Source organism: Phycodurus eques, chromosome 14 (genome assembly GCF_024500275.1).
Source record: "Phycodurus eques isolate BA_2022a chromosome 14, UOR_Pequ_1.1, whole genome shotgun sequence".
Classification (NCBI taxonomy): domain Eukaryota; kingdom Metazoa; phylum Chordata; class Actinopteri; order Syngnathiformes; family Syngnathidae; genus Phycodurus; species Phycodurus eques.
In genome coordinates this window covers 9,583,971-9,603,102 of record NC_084538.1, presented here as the reverse complement: position 1 = coordinate 9,603,102, position 19,132 = coordinate 9,583,971, and the positions used below count along the sequence as shown (strand labels likewise).

The window sequence follows — 19,132 nt, the reverse complement described above, 5'->3', positions numbered from 1 at the left end:
ATCTCTGTCAACTTAGCTTTGCTACTTTTTTTTTTTATTACAATCACGCACAGAGCAGGCCTTACTTGATATACAGTATTAGATACTACAGTATAGTGATATTGTTTGTCTGAGAAAATATGTTCTGTTTGTGTTACAGTCAAACATGTATTCGTATTTCATATTATTTCAGAATGTAATATTTGGTGCTAATTACTTGTCATTTTAGAGTAATTCCAGTATTACTATTTATCAATTGAAATGTTACATCACTTCTGAGTTACTTTCACCAAAACAAGTGGGGAATTCTGAAGTATGACATTAAATTTAATGCACTGGTAGATTTTAACAAAACAACAATTCTAAACGACTAATGAAAATGATTTTGTACTCATTAACATGTACCTATTAGTCGTGAATTTACCTGTTTAAAAAAAAAGATTAGTTCTAGAAGAACAGCGACGTCACAGCCAATCAGTTGTGCTGCTCTAATAATTGACATGTATGGCCAATGATTGTGAAAGGTGAAAAGCCAGCTAACGACAGTACAGTTACACCATGCAGGAGGACAGGACTTAAACAGAAACCCAGGTCATGGCGAAGCGGAACAATATGTGAGGACTGGGTTAGCAGAATTCTGTAATCAGCACTTCAATTGTTCCCAAAAAGTGGCCATCTCTGGTGAAAAGACGTCGTCTTATTACCATAAGGTTAAAATTCATTTTCACGGGCGGTTGTAATGGGTATAATAACAACATTTTCTTTGAAATGCAATACCACACATTTGCAAGCCGTTTCTCCCAATAATACTGTGTAGGCTGAATGGTAGTGTGGGTGCATACCAATGCACCGTAGGAGCCCTTAAGAGTTTCATATTTAGGATTGCATGCTTATAGTGACGTCCTTGTTAACCAGACAATCAACGCCTTCCCTCTGGACCGGTAGAAGAGGTGGATTGGAGAAAAGTTTTCATTGGACCGCTGAATTTGTTAGTTATGAATTTTGATGTCAGGAAACACGAAAAGCTAAAATGAGAATGTTCAGGCAAAGGGTGAATATGAAGCAAGTGAATTGAGAGAAAGTTAGTTACTGAGAGAAAATGAACCCTTTAAAAGCTCAGAGCCAAGATTGTGTAGCAATGATAGGGGTTAAATAGGAATGTTGTTTAATAAATTCATATCAGGTTCCCCCGGCAAACTTTTGCTCTGTCTTTGTGTGTAGAGAGTGAGCATGACTCTTGGCAACCCTGCTTTTCATTCCGTATTCAACAGCTATTGAACCCGGGTCCTCAGAACTGTGAGACTGACGCTCTTACCAGTCTGCCACCGTGCCGCTACTTGGAACATACTTTTCAATAAAGATATTATATGACAACAACGACAGCAGTAGTTATTTTTGGAAAATTTGTCCTTTGGCTTATCTCTGGTGGTAAAATGTGGCACATATGTAACTAAACTTGATGCAAAGCAAACCATGTGGCATTTGTGTCTGTATCAACTGAAGGATTTTGGTATTAATATCATGAATCCAAACTGATCAGTTTTGTAGTTTATGATTAGCCCGCAAGGGAAGCAGGGACATTTTATATTCAGGGCCTGTTATACAGAACTGAATGACAAAGCTGACGTGTGCCAAGGAGACATTTGCCTTTAAAAGCAAACAACTTCCCTTCGAGCTGTTCGCTCCAATCAAACGTTGACTCCAAGGCCAAGAGGAGATGGCTTTGGCATCTCACAGAGTCAAAAGACTTAAACCCTTCATTGATTAGTGTGGTGTGTGCCCCAAGTTTCTTTTGTGTGCCACCAGTTTGTTCCATGGCAGCATGTCATAAAGTGAATTACTGGAAAAGGGTGCTGGGGAGGTCTTAGCCGAAATGACGTTTGTTTTCCTATCAAGAGGCCTCCGGTGGAATAGATGGTTAGAGCGTCTCCATTTCCCATCCCGTAGATGGCATCTATACTTTGTGGGGCAAGGGGAGAAGCCCGATGCAAAATTTTGACTTCTCTCGAAACCGATCCCCACGGATGTTGGTGAAAGGCTCTGAGTCGTCCAAGTGACTGACTATATCATTGAATCACCTATGAAAACAAACTCTAGTCAGGGTGGTCTTGCAGAAAGACTGAATTAAAGGGAGATTTTAATACATCTGAAGTAACAATCTGAGCATAAAATCCGTCTCCTTTATCAGTCTTTCTGCCTACAGTGTTTACTTGTATTTTGCATAAACCGCCCTCTCATTTGAATACCCTCAGTAGGGTCATCCTTGATCCAAAAAACTGATTTAAATCAGATTAGGACTGAACCACCAATCAGGAACCTTCAAGGGATTTGAATTACACCACACAAGTCAGGGAATTCAACCAAATATTATTCACCAGTTGCCAGTGGCATTCACGACACAATTGAATGGAGACAGGCAAAATTAGTTCGGGGTGACAAAATCTTTTGTTAATCAGGGCTAAATGGATGGACAACAATTGGAAGTGTTTCTGTGTACATTCAGTGGATACAGACCAGTCTGCGTCTAACCTCATTGTAACCAAGGGCGACACTAATGATGCACAGCTTGAGCTTACTCTTGCAAGTCGCTGCCTGTGAAACTCTACGCAGACATTTTCTACTCAAATGATCGTAGGAGCCCGCATGAGAAAGCATGCATCATTAAATGATTCAAAAACAAGGTAGCCCTTAGATTTGTGTGCTACAACACAAACAACTTGGCCTTATTTTTGCAACATTACACTCAAATTTCCAAAACTAAACAATAACGTACAGTACTACACTACAAGATGTCTACAGCATTAGGAGAGCCATGTTAGGTACTGGTTTCAGATGTTCATTACCTGCATTTTTAGGGCTTTCGAGAGCAGTTGCCCTTTTGGAGCAATAAAAATGCCATGATAAACTCACTGAACTGAACCAAACATTTCCTGATGCAGAACACCCATAGGTTCATGTTCATGACCATTTCAGATACTTGTCAACGTTGTTCCTGGAAGAGATGTTCTCCTTTCTGTTAATAAGCTTTATTGAGACAGACCTCTCCCACTGGGTTTCCCTTGGCATGTGCGCCCTGCTGTCACTCAAGCCAGAATTTCCCTGATCCGGTCTCTGTGGGAGGGCATGCCCAGCACCCTGCCACAACAGCTCATTACTCAGAAACTTTGCAGGCGGATTAGGCTGGTGTGGAGGAACATGATGAGGTGGGCAGACAGGAGTGCGGGCGTCACTCTGACACAGTCCCCCTCTTTTCTCCATGCCCCCTTCATACTGACCCACTTCTGCTCTATCAAACCCTCAGGTACGCCAAACCTGCTTGGTCCACTGGGTCACAGCAGGACCAAAACACTTTTCTCATTCCCAGAAAGATTCCATGTGGCACATTCCAGACACTCCTGGGAAAATGGCACAGATTCAATACTGATTTGGGTGTTGTAATGACTGGACATACACAATATGGAATAAATCATCGGGGCACCTCAACAATTACAGGAACTAAAAAAATTGGCACTCCACCCTCAACAGCTTCCAGTCTTCTGGAAAGAATTGCTGTAAGAATTGTTGAAATGGATTGATGTAGTATCAGAGGTGTAAATTGAGGTGGGGCGGCTGTGTAAATGGGAATAGTGAATCGTGAATACTGATCAAGCTTTTTACTTAAGTAAAAAAAAAAAAAGTATAGGCTCTGAATTTACTTAAGAATAAAAGTAAAAACAAAAAAATACTGTCTGTTGTTTCCCTCTTTTATTAATTTGCATAGTGCTCATACTGAGAAGAAAAAAACCTAGTTGGCTTATGCTGTGAAAACGTGTTCCCATAGATTTGTTAACATTGTGAACTGACTAACAAAAAAAAATCTGTTGGGAAAAAATACACCTTACCAGAATGTGTGTTTTTTTCAGATTAGACGGACAATATTTAAACTAGGGCTGTCACCATTGAATCTTTTTAGAATCGATTATCCTATAGATATTTCCTCAAGTACTCGAGTAATCACCCCCCCCCCCCACTCCTCCTCCACACACACACAAAAAAAATGCAATTTTATTTTTTGTATTTTTATGACTAACATGCATGTTATTCTCATTTATGAGGGCTGGACTTCTATCCTTAAACTGAATATGTTGGTACTGAGTGTATGGTCTGAACTGTACAGAATTTGAGACAACAAAATTAGCCTTTGTCTAACAGTTAGCATTCGCAATTAGCATTAGCACACAAGCGATTACTTAGTTAAGAAAAAACACTAACTACCATTCAGCTCATTCATACATAATGTTATATGTCCATTATATATCTAATAGTGTCTTAAAAAATCACTTACAGTTGCTCCTTTGTCATTTTTGGGGATGTTTTTCACGTGCCCAACAATCCGTCTGTCTGCAACAAATGTCCGTGTGGTAAACATGGACAGTGGCCTAATGGTTCCAGGCAGCGCAGATTGTTTCTGGGTGTCGCAAATATGCTTTTATTAATGGTTTTTTTATTGCCTCGAGGGAGGAATTTTTGCGTGGACCAATATTTGTGGTTGACTTAGCTGAGTTAGCCGATTTTGTTTTACAGCCTTAATTTGAACACCAAAAGCTGGTGGTTTGTAGGCTAGCACAATACAATACATTCGCCACAAATTATTCTTCCAGCCAATAACATGAAACAGTTGTCTTAAATAAGGCAATGAATATGGTAATATCTTTCTTCTCTGAATTTTGTTGCTTCATCGTTGTTAATGCTCACTAATTCACAGTCCTCCAGAAAAAGTATTGTATAGATCACACCCGGCATTGGTGCTGAAGCCACCACACATCTAATTCTGAGTGTGTAGGAACGTGCACACACAAAGGCTCATCTTGATCAATCCTGGCTATACTGTTAGGTCTGTGATACACTAATTCTTCCGCAATCTGAAAAGGGCTTGTGTTTGTGGGAATTCTAATCCAGAGTTCAGAGGTCACTGGCCAGAGAGCCTGTTTTACATTCTCTGTTAACATCTCTTTTAAATGTGGTTGATGGGGTTTAAGTCAGGGTTCTGGGCAATCCAGAGAAGGGCCTTCCGTAAACTGTTCCTTCAAAGGTGGCCGCAACTAAATGTTTTGGTAAAATGAATAATTAAGATTAAAGGGGCCCTAGGGTTCTTGCCCAATCCATCATTGAGTCATTGTGGATTTGGATTGAATGGCATTGTTGTGTTCTGTCGCAGACTGTGGAACTTTGAATCATCAGGGCCTGATTGTTAACAGCGACTAATTTGTCACCCCTGTTTGAAACAAATTAACAAATACATAACAATGGAGTGTGGGCCATCACTTTTAATGTGTGATGGCAGAAGGAGGCAGATCGTAGATGCCGGAGCCTGCACTATCCAACATCAGAGGGTCGCGTCTGGTCGTGTTTGTCCACAGTCACAATCCACGAAGAAGTCACATCATTCCAGAGCTGTTAAACACCGCACAGATGAAACATCTGGTCTGCAGATGCTGGAGCCTGCATTATTTTTTGGATAGAGCATTCACTATGTGCTGAGTATATGTATTTTCAATTATATGTCATTGTACAACCCCAATTCCAATGAAGTTGGGACGTTCTGTTAAACATAAATAAAAACAGAATACAATCATTTGCAAATCATGTTCATCCTATATTTAATTGAATAGACTACGAAGACAAGATATGTAATGTTCAAACTGATAAAATGTCTTATTTTTAACAAATAATCATTAACTTAGAATTTTATGGCTGCAACAAGTTCCAAAAAAGCTGGGACAGGGTCATGTTTATCACCGTGCTACATCACCTTTTCTTTTAACAACATTCAATATTGTTTGGGAACTGAGGACACTAATTGTTGAAGCTTTGTAGGTGGAATTCTTTCCCATTCTTGCTTGATGTACAGCTTCAGCTGTTCAACAGTCCGGGGTGTCCGTTGTCATATTTTACGCTTTATAATGCACCACACATTTTCAATGGGAGACAGGTCTGGACTGCAGGCAGGCCAGTCTAGCACCCGTACTCTTTTACTACGAAGCCATGCTGTTGTAACACGTGCAGAATGTGGTTTGACATTGTCTTGCTGAAATAACCAGGGCCGTCCATGAAAAAGACGTTGCTTGGATGTGCAGCGTATGTTTCTCCAAAACCTGTATGTACCTTTCAGCATTAATGGTGCCTTCACAGATGTGTAAGTTACCCATTCCGTTGGCAGTAACACAGCCCCATACCATCACAGATGCTGGGTTTTGAACTTTGCGTCCATAACAGTCCGGATGGTTATTTTCCTCTTTGGCCCGGAGGACACGGCGTCCACAATTTCCAAAAGCAATTTGAAATGTGGACTCGTCGGACCACTGAACACTTTTCCACTTTGCGTCAGTCCATCTTAGATGAGCTCGGGCCCAGAGAAGCCGGCAGCGTTTCTGGGTGTTGTTGATAAATGGCTTTTGCTTTGCGTAGTAGAGTTTCAAGACAAAACAGGATCTTTTTATAGTTGTGATGGTTAATCTTCTGGCCGCATTCTTCATCAAAGAATGCGATCAACATGACTTTGACTTCAGACTTCGATGGTCTTGCTTTTTTTGGCCTTGGCGACGGACTTTTCCACTGAACGCTCTGGCGTTTGGTCTTCAGTTCGTGCTCAAACTCATCACTGGTGAAGACTAGAAAGACTGGTGTCATTGGTCTCATCATCACTTAGTCTGCTCATTGCATGACGACCTGACACAGAGTATCTGTACATAAGAGCAGTGGAAAAATTTGCAATTGCTGCAGAGAGCTGAGGTCACAGTTATACTCCCATTGATAGAGAAAACTAGTTTGAAATATAGCTTTTCTGACACCGGTCCTGGAACCTTTCTGACACACGTTGCGAGACTAAAAAAAAAAATGTTTCATCTTTTACAAATATATCCCATCATCCTGAACATATTAATGTGATTGTATAAACGTTTGTATCTGTTACTGAGATACATGCACTGAAATCACTTTGGTTGTTTTGGTTTGTTCAATCATCATTCTTTGAGAAAAATACAAATTCATCCTTCTAATACAGTATTAAAACCTTTTCTTGTAATATTCGGACTTTCTAATAAAAAAAAAAAATACAACTTTATTCTTGTAATATTCCGACTTTTTGGGGGAGAAAAATACAACTTAATTATTATATTGACTTTTTAATGAAAAAAATACAATTATATCCTTGGAATATTCTGACTTTTTTTCTAAAAAAAAAAGGATTCTTGTAATGTTACTGTTTTCCTCCAAAAATATACAACTTTATTCTTGGAATATGATGAATTGTTTCTAAAAAATAAAATAAAATACAACTTTATTCATGCATTTCTTTCTCCTAATATTGCAAACTTTTTCTTTTCATATAACAACTTTTTTCTCCTCATAGTTTGACTTTATTCTAATACAATACAACTTTTGACTAATACTTACTTGATTAGTGATATTATTTTAGACTTTATTGTCATTTTTATTTTTTATTTTCCTTATTCCCCAACTAGTCCTTTGTACTCAAGTGAAATAAACATTTGCTATTTTACTTTCAAGAATGATGTGCCTTTTCCATTTTCTTGATTCACAAATTTGACTGCCGAGCTTGGATTCTACGATGACAAGAAGAACAAAATTACATAACGATTACTTTGGATGAACCTTGCTGTTTCATGACTCATGTTGCATGACAATACAGTCTAAAATAATATCACTAATCAAGTAAGTATTAGTCAAAAGTTGTATATTATGAGAATAAAGTCAAACTATGAGCAGAAATTGCGTTAATGTGTTGGACATCCATGCTCACACACAGACACACAAACACACACATGCTTGCGTACACATACAGTGTGACTTTTGCCACATGATTTACCACATTGACCTGCCTGTACATTTAATGGAGCATCCTGTGGCGGAACCTGGTGCCGAGTGACTAATGACCTGATGTTTTTCAGACGTCTGTCACCGACAATATGGTCACACTGGGGCATAAACCGAAGCGCTGACTCATTTACAGCAGCGCTCTCGTGACTGTCAAATGCACACACCTGAAACAAATGCTGTTAAGTTTTACTTTTTCGCAACACAGTCCTAAACACTCTTTGCCATTTATTTATCAGCAATGTTAGTGTGTCTTTCTTTGAAGCGCACTTGCACGTCAGTTAGTGCTAAAGGTCAGGTTGTCTCAAGGTTGTCTCAGGGCTTCTTCAATACATTTACAAATGACCACATTCTTCACCATCCCACAGGATTGCTGAGAATTATAGGTCATATGGTTTTACATGACATCGAGTGTTATTGCGACATCCTTTTGGATGGCAGTGCTGTCTTATATTTAAAAAAAAGAAAGAAAAAAGGTTAATGGGGAATCATTAACATACATTCCCTCTTGGGGTCCCATGGGGCCCAGCTGTAGGGTCTCCTCATGTTTCTGATGCTCACATCTGTAAGTTATATGTTCCTCTCCTAACATGTGCTCCCTGTCTACCTCAGTGATGAATGCAATACTTTGTGTTCGAGAGTGTTTTTGCAACCACAAAACATTGCCGTCTCTATTCTCTCCACAGCATATGCAGTGATTGCAAATGGACAAGTGGAATGTCCTGTCGGATATAAAAGAATGAATGTGACGCACTGTCAAGGTAAGCATCAAGTTTTTTTGTGTAGAACAGTCACAGTCTGTTCTGTATGGGATACAAAATCCATATGTTTTCTACATACACGGACCCCTGAGGACTTCAATGAAGTGTTCCTTGCTGAGTGTACGGCCCCTATGGCGCACAGGTCAAGACCACAATTAGCCTTTCTCCATCAGGCTTTGATTGGGTTGACTAGGTATCTTTAAGTATGTAGAAGAATAATGTGCTAGTCTGGCCCACACCAGTAGTAGAGGAGATGTGATGTGACTTGCTCGCTTGTCCATCCGTCTGTTAAAAAAAAAAAACATCATCAAGTCATTCCTGGAAAAGAAAACAGCATATTTCGCTTCATCACAACATCCCAGAGGGGGCTGGCTGTCAACTGTCTGGCAGGTCATGCTGAAGGAGCCACACACAGTGTCGAATATGTGGACATCACAGCATTCTGACCATTTAAATTGCAGTGGAAAGTCCAAGGTCCAACACAAAAGAAGATTGCACCTTTACTGAAAGATGCAAGAAAACATTTAAGCTAAATCTTGTACTTGGAGCAATTTGACTTGATAATTAAAAAAAAAAGAACCATGTTGTCCTAATCTGAATAAAACTGCTTGGGAGAAAGAGGTTGTTTGGATTCTCTTTTAGCAGGTGCTCGTTGTCCAGTCTGATTTCTGAGCTGCTTGATTGGCCACAGCTCCAAGGGTTTGATTGAGAGACATTTTTAAAAAACATTACTATAGACAAGGGCACAGTTGTCTTTCAGTGGAATGCCAACCAGCTAAAATAATGTATCTTTAATACATTCGTGCTTTTCTTATGCGATCGTTTCAAGATGTTCCTCGATTGCAGCTGCTTATTTATTTAATTCCAAAACCAGCCAGGCTGCCAGTCCCCCATGGTATTTTTTGGAAAGCCTAATGTCCCTTTCAGCTGGTGCTTCATTCCCCAGATGCTTTGCTGAAAGGGCCAAAGAGGAAAAACAGATTTTTTTTTTTATTTTTTTTTTAAAACAAAATATTGTCCTTGTTTTTGGAATGATGCCTAGCATGCCACCCTAGCACTTCCACTCCATCCCACTGCTGTTGACTGCACTTTCGTTGGATCATATATCATGTAACACATGCTAAAACTAAGTGCTGCTCTAAACATTGACACTTGTAGTTGTTTCCTGTTCTTTTACTAATTGAGCCTTACTAATTGGGCTATTGAGATGTATTGTTGGTGGTAAACTGGTAACGATTAAGTGTTTGTAAATACTAATCATTTAAATGGTAAACAATGCAAACATTCCTTATTTTAAAGTCAAAAACAGTCTTAGAAGACGGCTTTAACGGTGTACTAAAAATTCGCCTTCCCTGTTTGCGCTGTCTCGAATGATGCACTTTTGCCCCCATAATGTATGTCTCGTTTTAGACCACCAAAGTAATTGTATAATCTTGCCCTTAGGCTAAAACACTTAATAGCCAATTTCCTTTACAGTGGTCCTAAGTAATACTACAGGTGAATATTGTTTATGACAAGGGTTAGAAGTGCTCCAGTAAGGTTAGACGACACCATCAGAAAGTCAAAACCTTTCACAAATACCTGATTAATTACATTTGGTGTTGCATCTGTGTTCTTACTGCGAAATGCTGGTGTGAGCAACCACGCATAAGTCAAAAGTGATGTTGAGATTAGTGCTAGTCATGGCAGGATGTCATTGAAAGTCAGCATCAATCCCAGTCAACCCAGCAGTAGACTGTAACAATAGCACTAATCTTGGACTCAACCAAACCACGGATTAGAGACCCCATGTGATGAAGGCTGAGCCCAATGCTGACCTGAACTCTGACCAGCAAACATACTGCTTAAACTAAACCAAAGGCCCCCACAGTCATCCTTGTGTACAGAATATTTTATAAAATGACATATAAAATATTACATTGTATTTCACAATAATTGCATTACTGATATGAAGGGAATGAGTGAAGCATGTCACAACAGTACTGATTTTACACTAAAGAATGCAAGCAACACAGAGGCGTGCCCTTAATTTTTTTACAATCTCAGTTTAATTGGGATTTTGAAAATGTGGGGTGGAAGGCTCTCATGTTCGAGTTGGGAAAAGACCTCATGATGTTCCGGTTCTTTTACATACAGAACAACAAACCCTGGTCCCCAGTGGGACTGCAATGGCTAAAATTGGGGAAAAAAAGTGTCTGGCTCCTGGCTGGCATAGCTTGTTTTATTGCTTTTGGCGCTACAAAGTCCACTGCTCGCTGAATTCCCCCATTACAGACTCTGACCTCCGCTGAATATGCTGGGATGTGTAAAGGATAGAAGGTGATGATGTAAAGTCATTAATCCTCATCTGCCTGACTGTCCTGGTTTCAAAATGAATAAATGTTGAAGCAATATCATGGTCACTTCCTCTGTGCATGTGTTTTCTTCATGTCATCACTCCTCCTGTATTTCATACAGTTGGGTAACTAAAAGCATTCCATTCATCATCACCTCCAAGCAGCTGGCATTTTTTAAAATATACGATCCATTCCAATATTTTGTCATCTGTCAATGTGTAAATGATTCCTAAAAATTACATCACTGTTGGTCTTACAGCATGACAGCTTTACATACTCAATGTAAAAGAAATGTGATATTGGTATTTCTTTTCGAGGAGATCATTTGCAGTTCAAACACTACTTGTCAGGGTAAAACAAAGCTTCATGGCTGACGTAATGCATATTTCACAGATATCAATGAGTGCCTCCTGCCCGAAATCTGCAAGAATGCAGAGTGTCTCAACACCAAAGGAAGCTACAGGTGCACATGTAAACCTGGTTTCATGTTGGACCCTGCCAGAAGCCACTGCGTCTGTAAGTATTGTGTGTACGCTTTAAATCTGGGGGAGACAGTAGCTTAGCCTGTAAGACTTAAGTAAGTAAGAAAGTCAAATCCCACTCCAAAAAATTTTGAACTTTGGCCTGCTTGTTGGAGAGAGAGACCTTTTTTTTTGTTTTAGGTTTAGTGTGAGAGTGTGAGAATTTCCATGGAGCATTCATAAAAAATACAGAATCTATATAAGACAGTCAAGCATTTAGACACATTTTAGGATATGCAGCATCTGAGGCGAGTCAAATACACAACTCACAAAAGGTTAGGTATATTCGGCTTTCGGGTGAAACATCAGGATGAACCTCAGATGCACTACAACCTTTACAGGTGCAGTTAACTTGATTTTCCAGGTGTTTGATACATGAATCAACCAATACATTTCCTGGTTCAATTAGAATTGATATTTAACGGCCATGAGAGTGTATCATCAGCATGTTGCAAAAGAAATATAGGAGACTGGAAGAGTCACAGAAAGGCATGGAAGTGGATGTCCTTGGAAATGTAATGGTCAATACTAATACTGCTCAGATCTCTAAGGTTATATTTGCATCATGTCTAAGGATTGCTATGCTGTATTACCAAGGGTTATAGCCCTCAGTTTGTTTTTTGAAAAACAATTTAGTGAGAGGATTCCTCAGCGTACTTTTCCGAGTGATAAGCGATCTAAAGTCGTGTGTTACATTGTTTAATGTGATTGGTGTGCTTTCTCCCCAGCTGACAAGGCAGTTTCAGACCAGAAGGCATTTTGCTACAGATCGGTGTCAGCAGGCACGTGCTCACTGCCACTTTCTCAGCACATCACCAAGCAGATCTGCTGCTGCAGCCGCGTGGGCAAAGCCTGGGGAGATGGGTGTGATCGCTGCCCTTTGCCCGGATCTGGTATGTCTGTAGAAATACTGCTGTAGGTCAATGTCCTCAATCTGCAAACATATCATTCCATTTCAAGTTTTACTTTCAGAACACATATTAGCTCAATTTCTGTTGTTTGTAGATATGAAATGCTACAGGTAATCACATGCAAAGGTTGTCAGTATTTTTGAAAGACATCTCAAAGAAAAATGAATTGAGTCAGTGAGTCAGTAGTCAGCACCCTCTTGTCTGCCAGCTGTGCAAATGAGTTCAGAATGACCAAAATGTGTTTGAAGTGGAAAAAGACCAAACGCATAACAGTTGTCATATTTTGGAGGCTGCACAAGAGTGGGAGTCAGTTTTTGGGTTATCGCTAATGTCCACTGAGAAAAATCCCACTAACAGACAGGCGAAGCTCAGAAACAGAACTAAATAGCTTGGCCAAAAGAAACATAGGAAACTGTCAACCTTTTTTTCATACAAATCTGATATTCAAAGTTCGAGAGGGGAAACGGGATCATTTTATGGACTGGCCAGTTATTTATAAGGATCGTCATAGATCAAATATCATAGACCTCCAAGGTGCTGCTTTGACCAGGACTGACGCATAGCCTTTGTTCCCTTAGATCCTGGCTTTTGTATGGCTTAACACAGTGTTAGAGTCATGTTCTGAACAAAGCATTCAGTTCTATTGCTTGTGACCATGTAACAGGATCCTGCCACCTTTTATTTCAACTTTCAAACCAGCTCCTATGATGTTGCTGCAGATCATATCGAGCCCAATTTTCATCCAGACTTTCCTTACTTGGTTGCCTATAACATCCAAATTTCCCTCCTTTACTTCCACCATATTTAGCTGTCATTTCATACATTGTTTTTCCAGATCCTTTTGGTATAGAGTTGCTGCTCTTAGGTCAAATAGGGGACACTGTGCTTCTCGCTTGTAATGGATTCACCATCTCTGAGGTTTCCTGGGCTCCTACTGTCCGTCTAGCTAGCAATTAGCAGTAAGAGGTCAGTGAGTACTACATGATCCTCTAGGCTATTTGGCTGTACAAATATGCCAATATCTTTCCAAAACCCTTTGTTGGTAGCCCCGAGTGACTCCTTTGTCTACCATTAATAATAATAGACACTACCCATGGAAAACCTCGTATTAACACAGTTGCACAGATGGCCTTTGGAGATGAAATATGAGTAACAATTATACCCTCCATTGTGGTAGTGTTTGGAGCCTGAGAAGAGTACTGTAGAGTACTGAACTAGCGTGGTAGTCTGGACCACAAAAACTGAGACTAAGTCAAAACTAAAGGCTCTTTCACACTGCACTTGGCAAAGGTGTCTGACGCCTTCAACTTTCCCATTCATTATGTGTGTGCTGAGGCAGCAGTTGCTGTGTAATTGCTGTGTCCCACTATCTTGAATTTTAGGCCAATAGAAAAATAATATAACGCGATGTATCTGCGCGAGGCTTTCAAACTCCCTGCTCAGCCTGAAATACACCTTGAAGTGCTCTTCCTGGAACTCAAAAGTTCAAACTCCGAGTTGCTGCCGTGAAATTAGTGTTGGATATTCTCATGCCGCACCCCTGTTGCCGTCGTCGTTGCACTTTGACGTGGGGGCCTTTCAGACTGAGAGAGTGCAATGTAAGAAGGCCTTAAGACAGAGGAGTTGAGATCAAGTCAAGCCATTTTCTACCGCTTATCCGAGGTCGGGTCGCGGGGGCAGTAGCTTTAGCAGGGACGCCCAGACTTCCCTCTCCCCAGCCACTTCATCCAGCTCTTCCGGGGGGATCCCGAGGCGTTCCCAGGCCAGCCGAAAGACGCAGTCCTCACCTCACCAGGGAGGCGTCCGGGAGGCATCCGAATCAGATGGCCCAGCCACCTCATCTGGCTCCTCTCGATGTGGAGGAGCAGCGGCTCTACTCTGAGATCCTCCCGGATGACCGAGCTTCTAACCCTATCTCTAAGGGGAGAGCCCGGACACCCTGCGGAGGAAACTCATTTCGGCCGCTTGTATATGGGATCTTGTTCTTTCGGTCACGACCCACAGCTCGTGACCAAAGGTGAGGGTACGAGCATAGATCGAACGGTAAATTGAGAGCTTTGCCTTTCGGCTTAGCTCCTTCTTTCCCACAACGGACCGATACAAAGTCCGCATCACTCCAGACGCTTCACCGATCCGCCTGTCGATCTCCTGTTCCATTCTTTCCTCACTCTTGAACAAGACCCCAAGATACTTGAACTCCTCCACTTGGGGCAGGATCTCATCCCCGACCTGGAGAGGGCACGCCACCCTTTTCCAACTGAGGACCATGGTCTCAGATTTGGAGGTGCTGATTCTAATCCCAGCCGTTTCACACTCGGCTGTGAACTGCTCCAGTGAGAGTTGGAGATCACAGCTTGATGAAGCCAACAGAACCACATCATCTGCAAAAAGCAGAGATGCAATACAGAGGCCACCAAACCGGACCCCCTCTACGCCTCGGCTGCGCCTTGAAATTTTGTCCATAAAAGTTATGAACAAAATTGGTGACAAAGGGCAGCCTTGGCGGAGTCCAACCCTCACCGGAAAAGAGTCCGACTTACTGCCGGATGCGGCCCCGGTGACCCGCATCCGGTCAAGGGAAACCTAGATCCATTTGTTTCTTTCTTTATATGGGGTTTTTGGAGCCGTGCTTTGTCTGGTCCCTAACCTAGGACCTGTTTGCCATGGGTGACCCTACCAGGGGCGTGAAGCCCCAGACAATTTAGCTCCTAGGATCATTGGGACACACAAACCCTTCCACCACGATAAGGTGACGGCTTCCAGGGGGAGGAACCAAGCAATGTGTTATTGAATCAAGGAAAAGATGAAGGCAAAGCAAAACAAAGACTTTGAGAAGTAGTGACCAAATGAAGCTCAATACTTTGAAGATTTAAGAACAAGATCAAGACCTGGACAATGTGAAACTGAGTCAAAATCAAGGCCGGTCAAGACACATGACTTTGAAGAGTTGAGACCCAGTCAAGACCAAGAGTGAGGCAATGTGAGACAGCATCAAGAACAAGAAAATTTAAATTAAACATATCAAATTGCTAATTCTGTGACCTTAACATGCGTGATGGGGTCACCTTATAGAATGCAAATTTTTCTAAAAACTCCGTCAACTGGTGAAACATTAGTACCAAGATGTGGCAATATGGGAATCTGTCATGGTTTAGCCACACAGGTCATGAATGGCATCACAGTATTTTCTGATCTACTGTATGTCACAGTACTTTGATCCTGGTATTCAATCAAGACTGGTCTCAAGTCCGGTCTTAATTGCTAACCATGCTATAAACCAATGTCAATACTGTATCAGTACAGTATTGACGATGGTTTATGGTTTTTGCTGTTGTGTTTCCCACGTACAGATCATTTCAAGGAGATCTGCCCGGCTGGTCACGGATACACCTACTCCCGCTCTGATGTGCAGATTTCTCTGCGACAGCTTGGGGAGGGTGATCTTCAAAGTACTGGATTGTCTTGGGAGGAGCAGAACCCCACATATCCTCAGCTGCCGTCTTCCCAGCCGCAATATCCCACGTACCCACAGACTCCTCAAATACCCCAATGGCCCGAGTACCCAGAGTCACCAGAATCACCTCGGCACCCTGTTACTCCACGGCAGCCCCCCCATCCCTTTTTCCCAGACAGAGAAACAGCTCGACAGCCTGAAGGTGAGAACTTGTTTGGGACTGTAAGGTTGATTCTGAATGGTATAAATATTTACTAAATGTGCACATAGTTATTTAAGAGTTACTTCATAAAAACACTTTTACCACAACCCTTATAGTATAAACATGACAAGGCAGCAGAATGATTCAATAAAAGTACATTTTTCCAAGAATCCAAACATCAACGAGCCGTTTTGATCCCACCAAATAAATGCAACATGGAACACAATTGGATCCATGGCTCTCAGCCATCATCTCCAAAGTATTTCTCATTGATGATACATGTTCAAATTCATCAGGATTTATGTTTTCAATGCCTGTTATCTAATTTTTGGTGTAGTTACAATATTTTGATTAACACACAAAGAAAATTCTGTAAATGTTTAATGGATAGTCATTATCTGTACATTTATTTTCCGTGTCACTGCATTTTCCTAAATACAACTTTATCTGCCTGGCTTAGAGGATAACTTTATGTGCCTAAATTTGACGTGTGCAATGTTGAGTTTGACTTTTGAGGTTTTTTTTCTTTAGATTTTTATCATATGTCCACTGCATGTTTAGTAAATGTAAGGTAAATACAAATGCAATACTGATTAACTTCCTCTTCTTGTCATCTTCTGTCAGATGTGGAAATTCCAAGCCCGGTAAGTTCTTCCTCCCTGTTCCAACTCTCATGCTCTATTGAAATGTTTACCTATGTTCATTATGATCACATAACAATTTCCGGCCATATTGTGAAGGAAAAAGAGGAAACATTGCTATATGGTGCTACTATAACTAAAATGTGTCTAAATGTGTCCTTGTTTTCTAGCCAGTTGTTGTGACAGACTCACCATTGAAATATCCAGGTATTGTTTGCCATGGCTTTTATCATACATACATACAATACTTACTTAATTTGTTATCTTTAAAATTCTAATTTGCTTTATTTCTTAAAACCAAAGACCAACGACCATATGATTTATTGTCATTTCAATGTGATGAATTTTGTACAATGTTTTCATTTAACGCAGTATTGCCAATTACAGTCTGTGTATGCTCTGCTCCTGTGCCAGTGAAAACAATGACAATCCAATTGTGACTGCTGTAATTCTGCTATTGTCCTATTTTTAACATGGAAAAAAAGTATGGATAATTTTCCTTTTCAAGCTGCCTGTTGAGTGACAGCTAAAGCCAGCATAATATTGTAAAACAAGAAATGCATAATTTAGGGATAGCGTTAGTGGTTGTATCCTTTTATACTCGCCCCAAATACATCATTGCTAACATTATTCTTCCTTCCAGAAGTTGATCCAGACTCACCAGCCAAGCCTGATCCAAAGGAAACAGCCCACACAGACTCAGGTAAGACATGCATTGTAAAAGCATATGCAGCCCACATTGATTAATACATATTCTATTGTGTCAATTTACTGAAAAACCTTGATGAAATGATTTGATTGAAAAGGGGAACAATTCTAGAGGAACGACGTCCAATGAACGACTGTCCTCATTTTTGTCCAATTCATTTTTGGTGCATTATTTCATGGCTGGTACTGGGTTGCAACTAGATTACAACAAGGTTTTATGTACAGTTAAACTGAAAGTGAATTAAAGTTTGTTGAGCTGGAAATGACACAAAAATAATGACAAAAATGCAACACGTGTATGAAATTTTTCTTTTTCTATTATTCTTATACAGTACATTTTAACAAAAAAGTGCCATGTCCAAGATTATTCATCCCCCTACTCCAATGTTTTCCAACCTTGAATGAGCCAATGCACACATTTTACATGTGAAAATTCTCATGGCACACAAGCAAACAAAGATGCTTGGCTAGCTGGGTCTGTTTAATTGAACACAAAGCTATTATTCTTAGGCTTTACACAATCAGGATTTTTGGGGCCGATCAGCGAGTTTAAAAAAACGATAACCGATCACCGATCCGATCACAAGATGGAGGAATGTGTCTATTTAAATGACCTGTTCATTTACTGTATATACTTGTGTACTTAATTGCTCAAAAGATTATATTTACAATAAATAATGTATATTTGTTCCTCTATTTATGCCAGTGAGGCATAGTGACAGACAGAACAAATGAATGGTCTTCTATTAGATGGCAGGAAGTAAATACAGTAATTACATTTTTTGTGACATTTTTGTTTGTTGGTGTGCCGTGAGATTTTTTTAATTGTAAAATATGTTCCTTGGTTGGAAATCACTGCTGTAGTCAGATCGTGTATTCTAATCAGTCAGGTCAAACCAACATTACATGACAGAAATAATGGGTGCTAACTTACTGTAATTACTTTATTTTTAATTAAATTGCTTCACCCACACCGAAACTTTAGAGCATGATTCGCCAGAACGGCGGCATGTTTACGTCCAACCATTCGTGCTACTGCTAGCTTGCTAGGCTACACAACATTTTATTGCCTACTTGTGAGCCGTATCGTATTAAAAGTACGTGAACATACCTCAAGCAAGCCTTAAACAAATGTCCTCTCTTGTCCTGACCACAAACACGTTTTTACCCATTTTGTCCTTATAATACCGTCGGCTCGCTCCACTCTTGTTGCCGTCGCCACAGTAACGAGTGTTTCCGGTCGTATTTGAGTTGACAAGATAAAGCCCAATGATCGTAAAAAACGGGATGCGGAATACAATATTTTATTGCAGTAGTCTGACAGTGCAATCGTGAAAGATATAATTTGTCTTGTAGAATGATCCGGGCATTACGTGTTGCCTGTCTCCGACGTGTTGCCTGTCCCACACCGCCAAGTTTTTTTTTTTTTTTTTTTTGTTAAATAACTTCTTATACCGTCAGATATTTACAGTACTATGTCAAAAGACACGCGACAAGGCTAAAAATAAACTAGCTTTTGGATTCAAATATACTGTGCACGCGGCGACGCGGAGTAAATGTCTTTTGCGGAGCCGATCAATGACGTCATTGATCGGATCGGTGAATTATGACATTAAAGCCGTTCAGCATAAAATGCTAAATATCGGATAGGATAACCAAGGGTCTCAATTTATGATGTCGTATAATACTGCCCTCTAGATTATGTTAGAAGCTACCAGGATCCTTTAGAATTGGCAATATTGAG

The 19,132-nt window shown here is 40.4% G+C and overlaps 1 protein-coding gene across 4 annotated transcripts in view; it reads left to right on the top strand.

The window, feature by feature from the left end:
- Positions 1 to 19,132, top strand: part of LOC133413238 (latent-transforming growth factor beta-binding protein 1-like) — a 115,793-nt gene that overhangs the window by 58,498 nt on the left and 38,163 nt on the right. For 2 of the 4 annotated variants that reach the window (XM_061697343.1, XM_061697342.1), the window contains exons 9-15: positions 8,541 to 8,615; positions 11,345 to 11,467; positions 12,201 to 12,365; positions 15,734 to 16,039; positions 16,664 to 16,683; positions 16,851 to 16,887; positions 17,327 to 17,383. In XM_061697343.1, coding sequence (XP_061553327.1) covers positions 8,541 to 8,615; positions 11,345 to 11,467; positions 12,201 to 12,365; positions 15,734 to 16,039; positions 16,664 to 16,683; positions 16,851 to 16,887; positions 17,327 to 17,383 — 783 coding nt within the window. Of the gene's footprint in view, positions 1 to 8,540; positions 8,616 to 11,344; positions 11,468 to 12,200; positions 12,366 to 15,733; positions 16,040 to 16,663; positions 16,684 to 16,850; positions 16,888 to 17,323; positions 17,384 to 19,132 lie in introns of all 4 variants that reach the window. The other 2 variants (XM_061697341.1, XM_061697340.1) reach the window with 1 other exon arrangement.